Below are 21,418 nucleotides of genomic sequence, written 5' to 3'. Positions count from 1 at the left end.
CACACCCTTGAGATGCTCGGACTTTTCAAAGAAACTTGGTGGGGGGAACATTACATTGACAAGAGCTGCCTATTTTTCCCCAACACAATTTTCTGAGCAGTTAACATGTAAGCCTCTGTTTTCCGTTGCTTTTAATGGAAAGTAGAAGACAATCTTAACTACAGGCATTGCTACCAGCTCTGCCTATAAGAAACGTCTTGGAATCATCAAGTTATGCACATAGCTAACCTATGTAACCTTATCACTGTTCTCCTTATCCTCCCCTTCCTTGTATTTATTACACCCACTTATTAGGTGTAAGTAATTTAATTCTAAGCACTTCAGGACAAGGACTGCATCTTCCCATGAATTTGAATACCAGTTAGCTCAACAGGGCCAGTTCCTGTTCCTCTGGGCTCCGATAAAATACAATAAAAATGGCCACCTTTGGCTAGGAGGTTTAGTCCTTCAGCAAGCAAGCGCATGACCAGTTTTTCAAGCCTTGCCAACCAAGCCCAAATATCAAAGAGCTAACAATCACACAAATTTTATAGTTACAACCACCACTATTACTAAAAGTTGACAAAAGCCATTTATTGAAAGAATATTTTATTTGATCCATATTAACTTTTTACTAGTTTCAGACTGGCATGAAGTATAAGCCCAGAAATCTTTATAAACAAGCTTTTTTTGCTTTACTTTTATTGTATCCAGTTCAGAGATTTTGAAGTATATATCATGTAAGTGAAACCACTACATTTCTCATTCTGCCACTGGACAAGATTGAAGTTTGCAAGTGCAACAGGCCAGACTGAATAACAATGGAATCACTGTTTCACTGCTAAAGGACTAAACATACTCATGTTATAAATATTTATGTAAATTATAGTTTACCTTTATTTTTTTCCTTTTTACAAATTACTCTGCATTTTTATTCTGAAAGAGAAGTGCTACACTTAATGTCTTAGATTAGGGGTTCCCAAATTGCAAACGTTACATTGCTGCTCATTGTGCTGGCTCTCTTCATTTCCAACTGCCCAAGTGCATTAAAAGATGGTTAAAAATACATTATATATTTTAATGTAAACATTCTCCTGAGAAAAAACGAACAGGAGTACTTGTGGCACCTTAGAGACTAATAAATTTATTTATACGTGGACAGTTTATTTATTCAAGTGACACCATCATAGGACCTAATCACATTAGCCACGCCATCAGGGGCTTGCTCACCTGCACATCTACCAATGTGATATATGCCATCATGTGCCAGCAATGCCCCTCTGCCAGGTACATTGGCCAAACCGGACAGTCTCTACACAAAAGAATAAATGGACACAAATCTGATATCAAGAATCATAACATTCAAAAACCGGTAGGAGAACACTTCAACCTCTCTGGCCACTCAGTAAAAGATTTAAGGGTGGCAATTTTACAACAGAAAAGCTTCAAAAACAGACTCCAACGAGAAACTGCTGAGCTTGAATTAATATGCAAACTAGATACCATTAACTTGGGTTTGAAGAGAGACTGTAAATGGGCCATCTTGATCATCACTACAAAAGTTGTTTTCTCCTGCTGATAATAGTTCATCTTAACTAATTAGCCTGCAACTTCCAGCTTTTATATTTATATATATATACATACACACACAAACACATATATATCTTCTTACTATATGTTCCATTCTGTGCATTCGATGAAGGGGGCTGTAGCCCACGAAAGCTTATGCTCTAATAAATTTGTTAGTCTCTAAAGTGCCACAAGTACTCCTGTTCCTTTTGCGGATACAGACTAACATGGCTGCTACTCTGAAACCTGTCATTCTCCTGAGGTCTTTGCAACCCAACCCTCACAGCATGTTGCTAGTGCAGAAGAACCTGAAAGCAAAATTAACTAAACAATAGTTGTACTTGCATATTGTTGTTGTCCAAGCTAAGACAAATGCAAAAAGACAGCAAAATAAAAAATGCTTTTTTAAAAATTAGTTTTAATCTTCAAATGCATTTGTAAGATGGATAGGAGATCTGCATTTTAAAAATATATCTGACCTTGGTCCTTTTAACCAAGCACCACATATAGTACCATTTGAAAGCACTTGTTTTCTATGACCACGTCGCACCACAAACAGCTTTACACTCATTCGGAATGATTCAGCAACAATGCTAGATCAAGAAGTGAATGTTCATGTCTGTCCTCTATAAATGAGTTCTCACACAATTAAACTCTTTCATCAGTTACCAGATAAAAGAATGCTGTATTCCATAGACAATGCTACTGGAGAACAAGCTGAAAATTTAATTGGAACAAATATAGGTACCTCCTATAGTTAAACCATTGTTTCTCTCAAATATTTGGCAACAGAATTATCTCCCAGACAGAGGCATCCTGTCTTGAGGTACTCTGACATTAACAGATGTCATTGGTATTGAGCTATGGGTAACTAGATAGCCCTCCCCTTCCAACATAAAACATATTGCTAATGCCACTCCTCTGCTATTAATTATTCTAGTACTGAATTTGTTGAATTTACCAGACTGCCGAATTCCAGAAGAGTGCTTTAGCAACTTGTCAATGGGTCTAGGAACTATTTGTATCAAGTTCTTCCCACAGCTCTAATCTTACTGTAGGTGATTTAAGTAAAATGATGCAAAAATTAACAATTTACATACATCTGACCACTCTACTCATTAGTTCATGTATCATATAGAAACGGTAATGTAAAAAGCAAGTAGTTTAGGTTTTAAGTTCTTTTTAAAGAGGACTTTTATTTTTCACAGTTAGCTGCAAATAGCATAATATTTCACTCAACTATTTTTACTTAACTATTAAACCATTAAGAAATTGTTTTCAAAAGGCTTGAAGCCACAAATATAAAAAGGGTTTTGAAAAAAAAATCACTTTGTTAATATAAAGCTTGGGGGCAAATATCTGTTTGCAATTAATTAACATGTAGAGGTTTAACTAACTTGTTTGGTGACCAAATTTTCTATTTAAGCCTTCAAAGAAAACAACATGAATAGCTTAATAAAGCAATTACATAAGAGAAGAGTTCTGTTATGCAACAGACACAATGAATAATGCACATGTAAAACAACTGGTCATATGCATTTGGGGTTTTATTACTTTCTGAAGGCTTGGCTACACTTGCGAGTTAGATCGCATTAGCTCACTACCCGTCCACACTGGCAAAGCACGTAGAGCGCTCTGACTCCGCGGCTAGAACACAGCTGGTACTCCACCTCGGTGAGTAGAATAACGTTCTGTGCACCCCCACTGGAGTGCCGCAGTGCCAGTGTGGACGCCCTGGTCTGTTAGTGCGCTCTGATCGGCCTCCAGAAGTGTCCCCCAATGCCTGTTCTAGTCACTCTAGTCATCACTTTGAACTCTACTGCCCTGCCCTCAAGTGACCAACCATCAGACCCGCCCTTTAAATTCTCTGGGAATTTTGAAAATCCCCTTCCTATTTGCTCAGCCAGGCGTGGAGTGCTCTCAGCGAATCTTTCCAGGTGACCATGCGCCAGGCGATCCCCAGTATGGAGCAATGGCAAGGTGTTGGACCTCATCAGTGTTGGGGGGAGGAAGCTGTCCAGTCCCAGCTGCGCTCCAGCCGTAGGAATTACGATACCTTCGGACAGATATCAAGGGACATAATGGAAAGGGGCCATGACCGGGACGCACTGCAGTGCAGGGTTAAAGTGAATGAGCTGCAGAATGCCTACCGCAAAGCCCACAAGGCAAACAGCCGCTCCAGTGCTGCCCCTGCAACCTGCCTTTTTTTTACAAAGAGCTGGATGCGATACTTGGGGGCGACCCCACCTCCACTCCGAGTACCACCATGGACACTTCAGAGCCCAGTTCAACAAGGCAGGAGGAGGACCAGCAAAGCAGGAGTGAGGGTGCTGAGGTGGAGGAAGACACCCCGGAATCCCTAGATGCATGCAGCCAGGAGCTGTTCTCAAGCCAGGAAGAAGGTAGCCAGTCGCAGCAGCTGGTGCTTGGGGAAGGACAAAACACCAGAGGAGGTTCCCAGTAAGCAGCTTTTTATTTTGGGAAGGAAGTTATTCGGTGCACGTTCTTGGGGCGAGGAGAGTTAGGGCTGCATACATGCCTAGATGCGGAATAAGGCGTTGATGTGCTCCCTCACATCGCGGTAATTGGCCTCAGTGATCTCTTCAAAGGTCCCATCCAGAACTTGGGCAATGCACTTGCGCAGGTTTCTCGGGAGAGCCACTGTCGTCCTTGTCCCAGTAAGGCTAACTTGTCCATGTCACTGTGCCATGAGGGGCGGGGGGACCATTGGTGCATACAGGCAAGCTGCATATGGGCCAGGGCAGAAGCTGCATTGCAGTAGAAGACCCTCCCTTGCTTCTCAAATCACCCTCAGTAGCGAGATACCTTCCAGGACGAACTCCTGTGGAAAATGTGGGGACAGTGTTCAGTGTAGGGACCCCCTGCTGCTGTTGGCTCTCCCCAAGGCACAGAAACCCAGAGGACAATACAGCCCGTGAAACAATCAGTCACACTTGACCCTGTGCCTACTCACCATTTTGGAGCTCCCGTGGGTTATGTGAACTCGCTTGGGGATGGGCAAATTATGCTATTGTGTAGACTGTGCTTGCCCTTAAGTACAGGAGAATCATTGCTCTCTCTGGTGTGAACAATGCTGCCTCTGTTAAGTGTTGCATTTTGCCTTTACAAATGCAACCTTGAGATCTCAGACATCCGTGTTATCACCGGCTGAAAGACTCCAAAGAATCAGAAAGAAGCCACATAAAACCAAGGAAGACGTTGCATGAAGTAATGCAGCATTCAAGTAATGAAAACCAAAAAGCGAAGCAGTGGCAGGACAGTGAAAGGAGGATCCGCCAGCAGAATGAGGAGCGCCGGCACAAAAGCGTGGTGCTCCAGCAGAAAAGCACGGATCGGCTGATAAGCATAATGGACCGCCAAGCGGACTGTATCCAGGTGCTCGTAGCCATGCAGGCGGAGCACTACCGTCCCCGCCCGCCAAAGCCCTTGTCCCACAATTCTTTCCCTTGTGCCCTCATGTCACCTCCAACCCATTTTCCCCAACATCCAGGTTCCTAACCGCCACTAGCTGCCTCCAACACCTGTAGCTTCACCACCCAGCCCTGAAACCTACGACCCTTACCCACTGCACTCAACCCTCATCACCATGGAATATAGCTATCCTGAAGCGCAGCACTCATTGCACAGCACTCCAGACAAGAAGGCTGAGTATGATAACAGGACATACGCAAATCTGTGATTGTACCATTCCCCACCCCATCCCCGTGCCCTTTCTGTTTCCCAAGCAGTTGTGTTTCTTTGCAATAAATGGGTTTTCTTTGCAATAAATGGTTTTTTGGGTTTGAAAACACTATTATTGCATAAAGTAAAAGATACCTTAGCCCAGGAAAGAAACAGGCACTGCAAGTCAGCGTAGCAGTCGCAGATTCCTACTAACATTGGAACCACTGCACTTCACTCCCGTGCAGGGCACCAGACATTACTGGTGGCTTTCAGCCTCAAATTGCTCCCTCAAGGCATCCCTAATCCTTGCAGCCCCATGCTGGGCCCCTCTAATAGCCCTGCTCTCTGGCTGTTCAAATTCAGCCTCTAGGTGTTGAACCACCGAGTTCCATGGCTAAGTGAATCATTCACCCTTCCCTTCACAAATGTTATGGAGGGTACAGCATGCGGATGATAACCGCTGGGATGCTGTCATCAGCCAGGTCCAGCTTCCCATACAGAGAGCGCCAGTGGCCCTTTAAACAGCCAAAAGCACACTCCACAGTCATTCTGCACCAGCTCAGCCTGCTGTTGAACTGCTCCTTGCTGCTGTCAGGGCTCCCTGTGTAGGGTTTCATGAGCCCCGGCATTAAAGGGTAAGCGGGGTCTCCAAGGATCACAATGGCCATTTCGACTTCCCCTATGGTGATCTTCTGGTCTGGGAAAAAAGTCCTGGCTTGCAGCTTCCTGAACAGGCCAGTGGTCCGAAAGATGCGTGCATCATGCACCTTTCTAAGCCAGCCTGCATTAATGTCAAAGAAATGCCCACAGTGATCCACAAGTGCCTGGAGAACCATAGAGAAATACCCCTTCCAATTAACGTACTCTGAGGCTAGGTGGGCTGGTGCCAGAATTGGAATGTGTGCACCATCTATCGCCCCTCCGCAGGTAGGGAAACCCATTTGTGAAAAGCCATCCACAATGTCATGAATGTTACCCAGAGTCACGGTTCTTCTGAACAGGATGTGATTAATGGTCCTGCAAACTTGCATCAACACAATTCCAGCGGTCAACTTTCCCACTCCAAACCGGTTAGAGACCAATCAGTAGCTGTCTGGAGTTACCAGCTTCCAGACTGCAATATAGCCACCCACTTCTCCACCATCAGGGCAGCTCTCAATCTCGTGTCCTTGCGCCGCAAGCTGGGGGCAAGCTCCTCACACAGCCACTTTCATGGGACTTTTCTCATCCGCAAGTTCTGTGGCCGCTGCTCATCATCCCAGACTTGCATGATGATGTGATCCTACCATTCAGTGCTTGTTTTCCAAGCCCAAAAGTGGTGTTCCACGGTGGTGAGCATGTTCATGAATGCCACAAGCAAACTCGTGTCATATGCGTTACTCAAGTCAATATCATCGTCGGAGCCCTCACTGTCACTTTGTATCATAAGGAATAACTCAACTACCAAACGTGACGTGCTGGCAAGACTCGTCAGCATACTCCTCAGCAGTTCGGGCTCCATTCCCGCAGACCGAAAGGGAAGACAGAGTGTGCAGTATAAAAAACATTGAAAAATGGCGCCAAATGTGGACAGAAGCACAGGGATTGCTGGGATGCAAACCGATGCATCACGGGGCATTGGGAAAGGACACAGAATGCCATGCCCCGCCCCTCCTCCCCCTTCCCACAAGCCACAGCGCCATAATGGAAAGAGGTGCTGCCCATAATGCACTGCTCCCAATGCTGCTGCAAGTGCTGCAAATGTGGCCACGCCAGTGCGCTTGCAGCTGTCAGGGTGGATAGACTGCAGCGCTTTTCCTACTGCGTTCTCCGAAGGCAGGTTTAACTCAAAGTGCTCTACATCTGCAAGTGTAGCCATGCCCTAAAATTCTTTGTGAACTAGGATACAGCACTCCATTGACTAGAATAATTTAGATAGGCTTTGAATACCCACTGTGTAAACAAGGACACTCCCGCACAACATAAGTCAAAGATTTTTCTGCAATAACCTCTGGAGCAATGCTCCGAGAGGACCTTTTAAAATCTGTCCAAATTAGAAAAGGACTTCTGCACTGAGAAAAGGTTCTAAGATTTCACTGACTCCCCCCACTTCATAATTTAATCATATTTAATAGTTCTCAAAGCTGTGTGTTCAAACAAGGGCAGTCTTCTGTTCTCATTTCAACTCACAATGAAGTCATAACAGTAAATTTACATCACCATAATTGAAGGCAAAACACTAATGTCAAATGCAGAATTACAGATGTCACAGAATAAGGAGGAGAAGTTGGTCATATAGAGAAAGTGCTTGTTAAAACACAAATATATTCAATAAGCAGTGACGGGAACAAAGAAATATGACCAATAGATGCTTCCTTGACTATGCACATTCTCTTCCATGCACATTTCTGTCAATATGAGAGAGTATACATTCTCCTCCCAACCCTTTTTCATTACAGTCAGAATCATACCACTTAAGGATATCTGAACAGTCCTCAAAACAAAATGAAATGACTACCTTTCTGGAAAAATCTGGGTTATTATTTAGGGAAGACAAAAAGCGGAAGACCAAGGCCTTTATGGCTTGGTAAAAACACTGCTTTTTAAAGTTTTGCTTTTTAACTGCAAAGTACAGAATTCAAGAAAGAAGCTTACTCATCGCCACATAGTCTGCCCTAAGATTAAACTGAAGTAAATCCTTCCCAGAAAGGAAAAAAGAAAAATTTAAATTTAAAAAAAAAAACCCTCAATCCACTCAATTCAGAAAAACACAGATGAAAATGAAGGTGTATATTTTCAAAATACAAGTCTTTGACTCACAACTACTGTTAAAGATAATAAGTTTAAATATCTAAATCTCAAAAAAAAAATACATTAAACATTCTAAAAAGTATAAAGGAATTTTCCTCTTTTGAGCCTTCTCCCCAGAAGCAATAAGCAGCACATTTGATCACCAGCCTCAAAGACTTCCAGCACTGCCAACACAGCATGTTTCCCATAGATCTGATCTTATTTGTTGACTCTTTTGGCCAGTCAGAGCCTAATGGATTTAGGGTTTCTTTCTGTGTAGACTGGTACAGCAGGCTTTTGGTGTACTGATACTTGAAGTTTTGCAGTGTTAATACAATCATGGTGTTCTGGATTTAGCTTTCTACACAGTGTTCTTCACACTGGCTCTACCCCCTGCATTCATGCTAGTGTCTTCACTGAGTCATTTCTTCCCCCTCCCCCCACCCCTTTTCTTTTTTTAAACAGATTGGCAGGGACACAGGAAAGTTTAACAGTTCACTTTATTTGGCACAGATATACAACTGTCACAGTGGAAGTTTTGTCTCTCACAGGCTGGTTTGAAGGCCCACTACCTGACTGATTTCTGAGCAACTGCCAATATCCCTGCGGCTGACCAACTGACAGTCTTTTTATAATCTTCTCCCAAGATCTCTGACATCCCTGTCTGACTCCCATTACTGGAATTTAAGCTTCTTACAGAACAAGGGATCTTGCTACGTTAACAAATAGTATCCTTCTGAAATAGCACTCTGTCTCCAAATCTAACTTTTCAGTAACTGTGCTACTCTGATACCTAGAGGCTTTCATACTGGTGCCAACATTTAAGACAAGTACTGTAACAGACATTTGGAAAGGTCAAGCAAGGACACAGGAACACAACTTTAGTTTCATCATAATAAAAGGACTTTGCTCTAGAATGAAATAGAGAAGATTATGTTTTTTCATATAATCAGGACCACCTTTTCTAACTATGATATACATACATATGCGCAAAATCATAAGTAACCATGGTAATTAAAAATAAAGCCCCTCACTAAGATCAGGACACACAGAGTTCTTAGAGAAACAGGACAAATCTTTAGAAAACAGGACAGATGGCACTGCAACTAATGAGCAAAGTAACTCCTTGAATCATTAGCTACTGAACTACAGCTTGACATAGGGATCAGAATAAAGCTTATTTGTGTTTAGATGGTTGGCAGCAAAAACATCCAATCACCACTCCAAAGCAAAAAGAACTCACTCACCTTAACGTGACTCAAAAAAAACAACTAACAGTCAAAACATTTTTACACATTTTCTTCCCCTTCTGTCTCTAATGTTTATAAAGCTGTGTGTGCTTTCAATCCTGCAGGAGCAAATGACCGCATCAATTTTTATTTATCCCACACATACACACACACATAACTGCATCCCCAAGTAAAGCCTGATTCAAGTATTTCAAAAATCTTTCTCCCATACTACTGTGCAAGAATTTCACCCTATTTTTGGGAGGCAGAGATTTGCCAAAAATACCACACTCACCTCTCTTATAAATGTATGGGCCAGTAATGCTGTAATGAGCTATAGATGTACAAAGTTAATTCAATTCCAGCATTCAACTACTGTACTTATGTTGTATTGGGAACAGATATATAACCTCAGTTAATTAATGGCCAACAATATAAAAGGCCACTCAGTTGTGCAATATAAAAAAAATGTATTCAAAACATTTTCTTCTCTTTCCATGAGCTAGCAATCCTATACATCTATATTTTGGCTGAGTAAAGTTTGTATAACAGTAAATATGTTGTATCATGCACTCCTATGCACACTATGGTATTCAAAGTTTCTGTTAACACAATAGTGTTTTCTTTTAAAACGAATACTTTTCAAACGGAAAAGAGGAAAACATAGCAGCAGTTACTAAATCTGAGTGTTTCCCACAGAGTCAGCTTTCAGGATTTATGAAACTCACAGCCAAAGAGGTGCCCTCCCCCTTCTCCTCTGCTGCTGTCTGACCACACAGATGGGTTCTCTGCCCAATTTTAGGCAAAGATAGAGGTGGTGGGAATGGAAGGACAGATTAAGGGGATGTGAGACCCCAACAAATAACAACACTACTGGGGGGGGGGAGAGAAGAGAAGGAGAGAAATCCTAAGACTAGTGCTGGTTGTGAATGAATAAGACTGTTCCTCCATCCCGTGAGTGGGAAAGGGGGTTAGAGATGTCTGAAAACAGATTAGTTAGTATGTGTATGTACAGATAGAGAAACGAGTACTAGAAACAGATGAGATGTGCGTGCGGTGTGAGAGAGACAAACAAGAAGTAGCTATGGGAAATGTTGGCGAACGGAGGATTCGTTATCTGGGGGCTCTGGTCGGGGTGAGCGGGGGGTGAGTAAGGAAAACCGCATACCTGGAAGCACGTATAGGGAAATAGGTACCTGTTGCCCCTGTGTGCAGTACCTAGGGGGCACAGGTCAGGTCGTACCTGCCTGTACCTCGGGGCTCCTATCCGGGGGGGGGGAAATGGGGGTAGGTTCCGGAGATTAGGCTCCTCTTGAAAGGGGAGAGGATAAACAAAGGATGTAGGGGCTCTTCTCCGCGGCAGCGGTGAGTAGATACCTGGGGGCTCCCCTCTGGGGCAGTACGCGGGAGAGCGAGAGCAGGGGCGGACTGGGGGTACCGGGGGCTCCTCTCCGGGCCGCTGGGAGGGAGGAACAAGGGGGTGGGAGCAGCAAGGAGGTACCTGGGGGCTCCTCTCCGCCGGGTTCTTCATCACCGCCTGGCGGAAGCTGTTATCCACGTACGACGCCATCTCGCCCCTTCTCTGCCCCGGACTGCAGCGCCCCGGCCCCGCCGCCTCCTGTCTGGGCTCCGGCCGCGGCTCCCGCTGGGTGAGGAGCGGGCTCGGAAGCTGCGCCGAGCCCCGGCCCCGTAAGGCGCGCGGCGGTGGGAAGCCGGGCTCGGTCCCGGCGGGGTCCCGGCTCCTGTCGCTGCGCGGCGGGCGCGGCCTCTCGCTGCTCCGGCCCGGCTCGCGGCCGCTGGGGGTGAAACGCCGGGACTCAGCAGCGCCGCCGCCCGGCCAAGCCCGGCCGGCAGCGGGGAGAGCGGCCCGGGGGCTCCCACTGTCCTGGCGCCTGGCGGCGGCGGCGGCTCCCGGCTCCTGCTCTACTGGGCTCCGCCGTCCCGCTCCGTGGCTGCTGCATCCCCGCCGGCGCCTCCCATCCGGGCTGCCGGGGGCTGCGGGGCTGCGCTCCCGGCTGGGCGCGGGGAGGTGGCTGGCTCGGCGCGGGCGGGGCCGGGCTCTCAGGGGGGGAGCGGCCTCCTGCGCTGGCGGCTTTGTGCTGCTGCAACCATGGTGAGGAGCGAGCCACACCGGCGGGGAGCGGCCAGCGGCGGCAGCAGCAGCAGCAGCGCTCGGGGAGGGGCCGCGCCCAGCTCCCGACCCCCCGACTCGGCCCGGCCCGGCCCGGCCCGGCCCGGCTGGGCTCAGCGCTCGGCCGACACCTCCCTGCCGGGCGCCGCCCGCTATTGTTAGGGGGTCTCGGGGCCCGGGTCACCATACAGCTGTCCAGCCCCCCCGCACCCGAGTACCCCCGACTCCCGTACTGGGCCCACCCAGCTCAGCCCCCTCGCTCTTGGGCACTGCTGTCAACCGAGCCCTGACCCGTCACACCTGGACACCACCTCCCTCCCACAGGACACACGCACCGGCAGGGAAGCCGTGCGTGCGGCCACTCCGGGCAACGAGATGCGAAGCACGCTTCAAAGCCTAGTGCCCCTACTAGGAGCCACCAGTCTCCCCATGAGGATCCCCCTGGGGCGAGAGGCCATCTCTGGCAAAGGCAGGACTAAGGGTTTGTCCAGCAAAATCACCCCCTTAACTTGGTAAACCAACAGGTGAAAGGTGCAGATACCTATTCAGGAGATTGTAATGTGGCATAACCAGCTATAGAAGCATATTGTCAGACTCTGCACCATATTCATTTCATGGATGGATTTAAGTTGTGGCCAAATGTGGAGGACATTGCAATAATCCATTTTAGCCATGGCAAAACTATAGATTGTCAAGGCTGGGAGGGACTATTATGATCATCTAGTTTGTTTTACATTTAACAGGATTTAGAATTTAATTCAGAAATATCTGCATCAAGCCATAATTTCTGATGATAGCATATTGTTTAGAAAGTCATGATTTAAAGACTTCAACTGATAGAGAATGCACCACATTTCTCAGTAAAGTATCCTAATGATTAAAAGCTTAAAGGCCAAAGAATGTTGATTACTTATTCAAGAGAACTGCCAGGGATTTCAATCTGTGACTATTCACACACCAGTGCATGAACCCTTCCAGTATACCACAGAACTATTGTATAAGATTAGCTCCATGGATTATAGAAGGCAGGTCACAGAGGAACGGTTGGACTTTCTAATAGGAGCCAGAGGTACATGCTGCTGCTGTCATCATCTAAAAGCAGCTAGGAATCTAACAAGACCCCCAAATTGCAAACTTTGCTAACAAATGGACAAATATCTTCAGCAGGGGCCCACTATTATCTAAACCAAATCCTCATGGTTTTTCCCAATTCACCACAATTACCTCAGCCCACAACCTCAGTGGTATTGAGGTGTTGCTCCACCTGACACCAAGTGGAATCCTCAGCCCCAGATTAGAAGCCTAGGCTCCCCATACAATGTGTGGGAAGAGTTGGTCACAAGAAAGGTTTCAGAGTAGCAGCCGTGTTAGTCTGTATTCGCAAAAAGAAAAGGAGTACTTGTGGCACCTTAGAGACTAACCAATTTATTTGAGCGTAAGCTCTGGTGAGCTTTCATGCATCCGATGAAGTGAGCTGTAGATCACGAAAGCTTATGCTCAAATAAATTGGTTAGTCTCTAAGGTGCCACAAGTACTCCTTTTCTTTTTGGTCACAAGAAAGGGATCTTCAGAAGCTAGTACGTTGACTAGGGAGTTGCATAAACTAGGCAGGAGTGAAATGCCAGGGAGAGGGATTTAGGTGTTTAAGCAGCTGGCCTGGTGCACCTGGCTGACAGGCCAGAGGTAGGCACCTCTCTCTGCTTGGAATCTTCATCTATAGACCTTCTCCTAAACCAGGTCTGCCACTTAAGTAGCCTATGCTCTAGTAGCCGAATCTGTCTTGTGCTCATGGTTGAGATCTCTCTTACACTTGCACTACACTTTCCTGAGCTATTGGCGGCTGTTTGGGTTGGTGGTGTGCTACGTTTGTGGCCTGTATCCAGGCTGCTTGCTTTAGGGTCTGACCAGTTTTAGGCATGGATTTTGCCCTGTTAACAAGATAGGCATTCCCCTGCCCAGTTTGAGAATCCTGCTTCTGGGCCTCCAAAGTTTCAGCTTGAACAAGAACACTGAGCTGCTTGGTAGCTGGGGATGGTGGCATCAGGACTTCAGGCAGCTTTGTGAATGCTGACCAGCAGAAACTTAGGCTCACAGGGGACTGTTAAGCGCCTGACTCCTATTGATTTCAATGGGAGTTTGATGCCTAAATACTTTTTAAGTTTTGGTTGAAATTTCTTTGGCAAGGCCACTCTAGTCACTCGTCTCTATGGTAATCAGCATCAGCCAAATGTCCTCTTTACATCCCCATTATGTAAGAGAAGAACAGAGAAAGAAAAACAGTGTAATGTTTTAATTTTCTTTGGGTCCCCTAATGAATTTTGTCTTATAGGAGCCTGACTTTTAAACTATGAGGTCCTTACAGCAAGGACTGATGTTATTTGTGTTTACCATAACATTGAGCATACCACAGATGCTTAACAAATAATACTTGTTAATTATACATAATAATTTCAGCAATGTAGAACCATTCAATGGATTTGCTTTCCAAATGCAATTTATATTCTTCACTACTGTGTTATGTGATGTAAACACTGTTATTATAAATATTTAAAAATTTTAAAGTTGCAGATTTTCAAACACTAACACAAGTTTGCACCTTTTAAGTTGCAAACACTATAGAGTAATGTTTATTTCTAATTTTTTGAAAATTAAGCAAATGAAAATTTATTTAAAAGCTTATTTTTTTACAAAACCTAATTTTGGGGCCTAAAGTGAACTAACACCGTTCTTGTAATTTACAAGCTAGTTTAGGTAGAACTGACTGCTTAAGAAGTCTGTGGCTTCACAGGGAAAATTTACTAAACCTAGTCAGTTTCTACATACAGGTCTTTACAATAGAAGGAGCTGTAAAAGTAAACAAATTAGGGTCTTGAGGCCTGATTCCATATACTCCCAGTTTAATGAAATGCTTTTGTGGCCAATGTAAAGGATTCTGTTTAGAGTGTTGGAGCAACTGGAGGTAGCTCCAAATCTCAGCTTCTCCTTGGTTTTCAGTGCACGTGGAGTTAGTCCTTAAAAAGACAGGATGTTGTTTAAACTGACAAGACGAAAATGTAATTTCCTACTCCCTAAAAATATTAGTTTTAAATATGCCTCAGACCCCGCCCCCAACAGAAAAAATATATTGTTCCTTCAAATTAATGAGGTAGGCTGCAACTATGTGAAAGTGCCAGTTTCTCTTCTGAGCAACCTACCATCAAGCCAGAGTGCTGAAATTCTCTTTGTGAAGTTCACACATAGTGGAAGTGCCACAAGAGCATATGAAACACTCCCTGGCGCTGTTCTTGAAGCATGTGAGAGTGCACTGATTCTTGTATGTTACAAGCAGAATAGCTTGACATGCAGGTAGAATGATATGCAAATCAAAACAAAGCTACCCACTCTATTTTAACATACAACTGTCATTAGTAAGCTTAAAATTAATAGCTTTAACAGAGTCGCTAAATATTTTACTTTGGTGATTAATCTGTTTTATAGTGTCTATTACCATAGTATTTGAGAGTCATAACAGTATTGGGTTTCAATGAGACAATTTTTTTCAACACTCGTTATTTAAACTGTATAGCGAACATTTTATAGGCGTATAGCAAAATTCCATCATCCCACAAATAAACAATTAGGCATGGGAATTGCTGGGACTACTGGAGAAGCATATCTAAATATATTTCACTACTTTTCTGAGTACACAACAATAAATGTATCTAATTAAAATGTGATAACTTACTCAATGTCTACAGGTGACGTATTTAGAATTTAATGCAGATGCTTCAAAATGTTCTCATCCACCTCAGGACCAGAGAGGCCCGTGTCAGGCTCACTTTGAGCATTTCTCTTGCTGCTAGTCTGCAAAACAGTTCTCCTCAGAGATCACAACAGAACTTAACAGCTAACAATAGCCCAGCTGTAAAAGAATAATTATAATAAAATCAATAGCCATGTAAAAGAAAACATATGGACATTTATTACAAGTTGATATTTCTTGATGAGTAGCTGCTGTTACTCCAGAAAAATTATTAGTAGAATAAAATCTATAGTCTCAAACCATTTTCTTTTTTACAGCCTTATACATTCTTGTACTTCCTGTTTTCACCACTTGCCAGCATTTCAGAGTAACAGCCGTGTTAGTCTGTATTCGCAAAAAGAAAAGGAGTACTTGTGGCACCTTAGAGACTAACCAATTTATTTGAGCATGAGCTTTCGTGAGCTACAGCTCACTTCATCGGATGCATACCGTGGAAACTGCAGAAGACATATGTGTGTATATAATGTCTTCTGCAGTTTCCACGGTATGCATCTGATGAAGTGAGCTGTAGCTCACGAAAGCTCATGCTCAAATAAATTGGTTAGTCTCTAAGGTGCCACAAGTACTCCTTTTCCACTTGCCAGCAGTTCCTACTAACCTAATACAAACTTATCTGCAAGTCAGGGCCCTGTGCTGCTCTCACTGGAGAGTAAAAGTCCTTTAAAAATCATTCCCTTCTCAATTTCCTCCCCAAATGCTCATAGGTTTCTATTTCAATCAGTCTGAATGCTGGCAGGACAGTTCCTGATTGGTTGACATCCAATAGAATTCATAATTTAGGTATCAGACTAAATGGATGCTGGAATTAGAATATAACAATCTGCTATAAAACACCAGCTCCATTTTATGTAGAATCCAGTAAAGTTCCCACCCTCATTTCCACAGTCCACAGAAGATTCTGTGACAGGCTGTTAATTCTACAGCTAATTTTTCAACTGAAGAATCACAGAAATTTTATGGTTCTACATTTTGACTACACAAGATGAACAGGGATACAATGAGAGACATAAGGCCACACTTCTTCAGAGGAGTCAACTGGATCATGGATCCAGGCAGGTCAAGAGAGAAGAGGGCAGTCTGCCAATTCTTGATTTGGATTGGTTAGGTAAAAATAAATGGGGCCTAATGCAAATGGATGTTATCTTTTGCACATATGCTGGCATAGAATCCGTTCCCTTCCCCTTAAGGTTTTTCACTTGTCATAAAGCTTAAAGGCAGGTATTTAAAGCAATGGATGCTATTTGAGTATTTGAGACTCACATGACCTTGGTAGTATTTGAGACTTACATGACTTAACAATGCTCATTGGGAAAATAGGTACAAAATACTTAAAACTGCAAATAGTTTGCCCCCCCCCCCCCCGCTTTTTTTTTTAAGCCAGTCCAGCATGGAACTCAGACGCAATTTTAAGAGTAGGTTGTCATTGTAGAACTCCATTTACATGTATTTTGTATGCAATTAAACACACAAGTAATTGCATACAAATTGTGTAAACAACTATGTAAGCTACAAAATAAGTTTATTTTCAAAGATGTACAACATGTCTGTATATTTGAAGACAAGATACAAAAAGGCATCTCATGAATTACCCTGGGTGTACTTTTATTTACTAAATTAAGTACTGTACTCTAGTTTTTATTACAGCTTTATATACATTTTGATCCACTTTATTACTGTATATAATAGATACAACACTGAAATGTTTAACAATGTCAGTAAAGTCCACCTCAGAATGCAGACAATTCCCTCTTTTTTGGGCAGTTATAATTATGCACTATTTGTTATGACTTGTAGATGTCTCAGCAATGTAAAGTTTGTTCCTTTCTGCATATTTTCATTTCTTTTAAGATCAGAAATTGTAAGGGCCAAGGTCAGACAGTTATTAAAACTTCAGGGGAAGAAACTGAATAATTCTAATGGTATTAAAACAAACTTTAATTTATTGCTAAACTTTGTTCAATATTTTGAAAGACATTTATACTTTCAATGGCTTGTATTGGATTTAACCACACAGCTTTCATTTATGACACCAATTGTTGACCACCAACAGCTGAAACAGAGCTATTCTTAGTGTACAGGGCACTGGTCACAAGAAAGGTCAGCCTGCTGCAAAGACAGGGCCAAAAAAAAACAAAAAAAAACCCTTTTATGTCTTCCAGAAAGTTTCATGGCAGATCAGAAGAAACTGAGCTCATAACATGAGGTCCTAACATTCCAGAGCTCACTGTCTTCCAACAGTCCCTCCCTGCACTTTCCGATATTCCACAGCCAACAGAAATAATGCTTGGTCATAGCCCGCAGAAGGAGGAGAAGATAGGTTCATTAAAAGTTTTTATATGGTGGGTGTGGTTACCCCTAGTGTTGGAGAGGTTTTAGGATATCTCCCCGTTATCACTCTTGTGATTATCACTCCCAGGGCACCAGAATTCAGGTGCTCTTACTCATGCTTTCTTGCATAATTTGGGGGAATGGGAAAGTAGTGGGAAATTGAGGCTTTAGACTAATGAATCTGGGCCTGGATGAGCTGGCATTCCCCTGTTATAGTAACTGGACCAAGCAAATTCTGACTTTACCCTAGGAAGAGGCAGCCATAGGTGGTTTTGGAGTACTGTACCTAAGTCAGTATTAAAAGGCTACTATCAAAAGGAAAATATCCCCTTAGAATAGGGATTAACCTCCACAGCTAAGTAGATAGAGTGGTCTGCAGAGTTCCCATCAACACTGCCTCCCATCTTTCTGAGTTTATAAAATGAGACTGTCAGCAGTTCTATTCTCCTGCATTATTTAAGACTGTGAGTAGCAATGTCCCTTGTATATCCTCCGAACACATGGGACTAGATTCTCACTTGCACCCAATATACATTTCATGAAACTAGAGGAGAGAAGGCACAAAGGAGTGCTTTGTGGCTCCACAATCCTGGTGCTGACCTATCCCTGTACGGGGCTCCAGTGCAGTTTACCACAGCCGTGGGATCATCTATATTATACTGACTGTCTGCAGCCACAAATGGTCATTGTGCCAGACGGAGATTGTCAAAGACCAGCAACATTCCCCTTTCGCACCCATATCCGCTATGCTGGAGGTTGGGGGTGGGAAGATAGCACTGAGCTGGCACAACCCCTCCCAAGGGACTCGTCAGCTCAATAAGCCACTAGTTTTATGGCCCTTTTGCACCAGCTGACCAGCACAAAAATCAATCCAGCATAACAGAAGCTAGCCTGTAATGTAGAGCAGAAGTTCTTTTTACAAAGAAAAGTGACAACAGAAGAATCCTTGATTGTTATGATTTATTTCATGTATTTACTTTGTGCATGCTGTAACTAGCACAGATATGTTATCTCTCAATTGTGGAAGCACTGAGATGGAAAGATCTTCCAAATATAAGATTAACTATAGACATCAAATCTGGTAAAACCAACCACATTTAATCATCCTTAGGTGGGATAGGAAGGAAAAGCCTTAAGCACATGCCAGTTAGTAAGTACCGTGCTTTATAATTAGGATACACCCCATGAAAATTGGCCAGTCAGGGGTGAGTGTGTATTTGTTAAATTTCAACCACTGTGTGATGACAAAGATACCAGAGGCAGATTAAGGGTGGATTTCACATTGTGATGGATCTACATTTATAAACTGAAATCTTTATTAATTTCCAGGTATCCTGTTAGGGCTGTGGCTGGTTTGGATATATTATACCAGCATCAGTGGTTTCTGGAACTAGGTCAGCTAGTGATACAAGCCACCCAGCTCCAATCTATGTGTGCCCAGCCTGACCAATCCCATCATTCACAGAGTTTGCAGTCCCCTACTGTTTTGCTTTTAAATCTAGAGGTCTGCAAACACAGTTACCACCCCCAAGTGGTGACTTTTATTTAATATATCAATGCTCTTCTCTGATTTTTAGAGAGCAGCAACTGTGGACCTCTTATATCTCTGTGAACATTATACCTCACATCATCACTTTTTCCCTTTAAATCGGACACAGTTAATACAGTATACCTTTTAAAACATTACATTTTTCTAGATCATAACCAAAACCAGGAAAATGATATTTGAAACTAACATTCTCTCCTGAAAGAGATCTTGCTGGACAAATTTGGCCCCAAATGTATATGGTTCTAAAACTACCCAGGCTTTTACCAATCCAGTATAAGTGTTTCTTTCCATTTTTTAAAAAAAAGTTAAGTTCTATATGAATTGTTACAAAACATTCTCTTGCCACTTTTGCAATCCAAACAATGCACAAATGTCCTGATGCATGAAAAAACAAAAAAGGTAATTGACTGGAAGTTAATTTACATAGATGATTATTTATTTGTACTGCAGTAGTGCCTACAGGCTTCAATCAGACATTAGGGCCCATTGTAATAGGCACTGTACAAACAGAGAAAAAAAGATGGTCCCTGCCCCAAATCTGAGTATAAGATGACAGACAGGGAAATACAACAGAAATAATTAGAGTATAGTGGTCAGGGAGATATGCAGCAATCGCAGCATATCAGCTGACTAGTAGTCTATTTTCATTGTCCAAGCTAAGAGAACTGCAAATAATCCAACAAACAAATATCTTAAGGCTATTTAGTAGAAAGTAAATTACATTTCTGGATTTTTTTTTCAGTTTTAATAATCGAAGGTGGTGTTCATAATATAGGTAAGACAATTTGTGAAGTTTGTTTTTAAACCTGGCTTTGTCATTTAAGAACTAGGAATTATAGTCAATTGTAATATTTTTTCTTGTTTGATACTGCTGTAGTAAAACACTAAAAGATTCATAAACTTACCTAACCCAAAGCAGAACACTGAAATGTTTGTAATCAAACTGGAAGAGACAGGGAATCAAAATTCCACTCCTGCGAAGAGGAGTGGAATATTTATAAATAAATAATGCATGTGGCATCCTTTGCCATAAATGCCCCTGCACTATAAGAATACCGTTTCCATTTTGAGGATGCTAGCAACAGCTTAATTTTCAGACTCTTCAACCAGAACCCCTTAATTAAATCACTACCTTATTATATGCAATTAAGATGACTCCATAGACTATGAGAGTTAAACATTTTTGACTTCAGTCCATACTATATTTAAAATTTTTAATGGATTTATAACCTTTATTTTTACTCTAAGACATAGCCTGTAAATTAAGTTTACAGCTGGTAACTTTTTTCTGTAAAGAATTATCGATTGTTTATTCCAAAGCCAGGTTTAAAAACAAAGAATCCATTGTTTATTGTATTGCTTGTAATATAACTATTTCTTGTAACCAATCCCTTAATTCTGCATACATACTTTGTTTTAACTGTCTGCTCTCATAATTGTGTGTTTTATAGGACTCCCCATCATTGTTCTCTACTGCAGATTTTAGAAGAATAGTATATTACACCATGAATTGTTTCATTATAGTACTACCAGCAGTAATTAGACAAGCATTTGGCAGTATTACTTTCTAAAAGCATTCATAAGTCATCTTGTTACTTTAAAATTACTGATCAGTGTATAGAATATTTATGTGGTTCATGCTTCTTCATCATGTAGTTATTGCTCAAAGCTGCTCCTAGCATATGGGTGTGGGGGGGTCTGAGCATGAGTGTGTGTCTCTGTATGCTATACAGTATATGTGCATGTACTTACAGTACACTCACACCTACATAATAGCATGACAAGTACTACGTGGTATTAATCTCAATGGAGAGAGAATCAGATTCAAAATTCAGTAAATGCTGCAAACAAACCAACCACATCATTTATAAACCATTGGATACTTTGGTTCACCAACTTCCCCCCATTGATTTTTCTAAGCAGCATATATCTCTCGGCATCTAAATAGTTCCAGGGATCAGCCAGCATTAAAACTAATCGCCACTTCATCCCAGAAAAGTTTATTCCACATAGGTCAAAGCTGAGGTGAACTATTAAGGCAATCTAAGCTTGTCATGGAATTGTCCAGACTACTTCTGACAAGTTAATTGTATTATACCTACACTTGTGTATGTGGAAAGTTTGACACTGCATCTGTAATACAAAAGCAATATTAGAAAGATTACAGAGGTAAACTGTACGGAATTTCAGGAATGTGTGTTGATTGTTTGCTTTCTGAAGTGTCTAAACAATCCCAGGGAACTGGGATTGTTTAGTCTGCAGAAGAGAAGAATGAGGGGGGATTTGATAGCTGCTTTCAACTACCTGAGAGGGGGTTCCAGAGAGGATGGTTCTAGACTATTCTCAGTGGTAGAAGAGGACAGGACAAGGAGTAATGG

General features: G+C 42.7%; 1 protein-coding gene across 8 annotated transcripts in view; it reads right to left on the bottom strand.

The window, feature by feature from the left end:
* The window catches only part of RAPGEF2 (Rap guanine nucleotide exchange factor 2), a 307,277-nt gene extending 295,929 nt beyond the window's left edge, over positions 1 to 11,348 (bottom strand). For 4 of the 8 annotated variants that reach the window (XM_073341476.1, XM_073341481.1, XM_073341478.1 and 1 more), the window contains exon 1: positions 10,732 to 11,347. In XM_073341476.1, coding sequence (XP_073197577.1) covers positions 10,732 to 10,800 — 69 coding nt within the window. In that variant the 5' untranslated portion in view covers positions 10,801 to 11,347. Of the gene's footprint in view, positions 1 to 10,731 lie in introns of all 8 variants that reach the window. The other 4 variants (XM_073341482.1, XM_073341483.1, XM_073341485.1 and 1 more) reach the window with 3 other exon arrangements.
* Between the last annotated feature and the right edge of the window lie 10,070 nt (positions 11,349 to 21,418).

This window comes from Lepidochelys kempii, chromosome 4 (genome assembly GCF_965140265.1).
Source record: "Lepidochelys kempii isolate rLepKem1 chromosome 4, rLepKem1.hap2, whole genome shotgun sequence".
In the NCBI taxonomy this organism is placed as follows: Eukaryota; Metazoa; Chordata; order Testudines; family Cheloniidae; genus Lepidochelys; species Lepidochelys kempii.
This window is presented reverse-complemented; position numbering and strand designations above follow the sequence as displayed.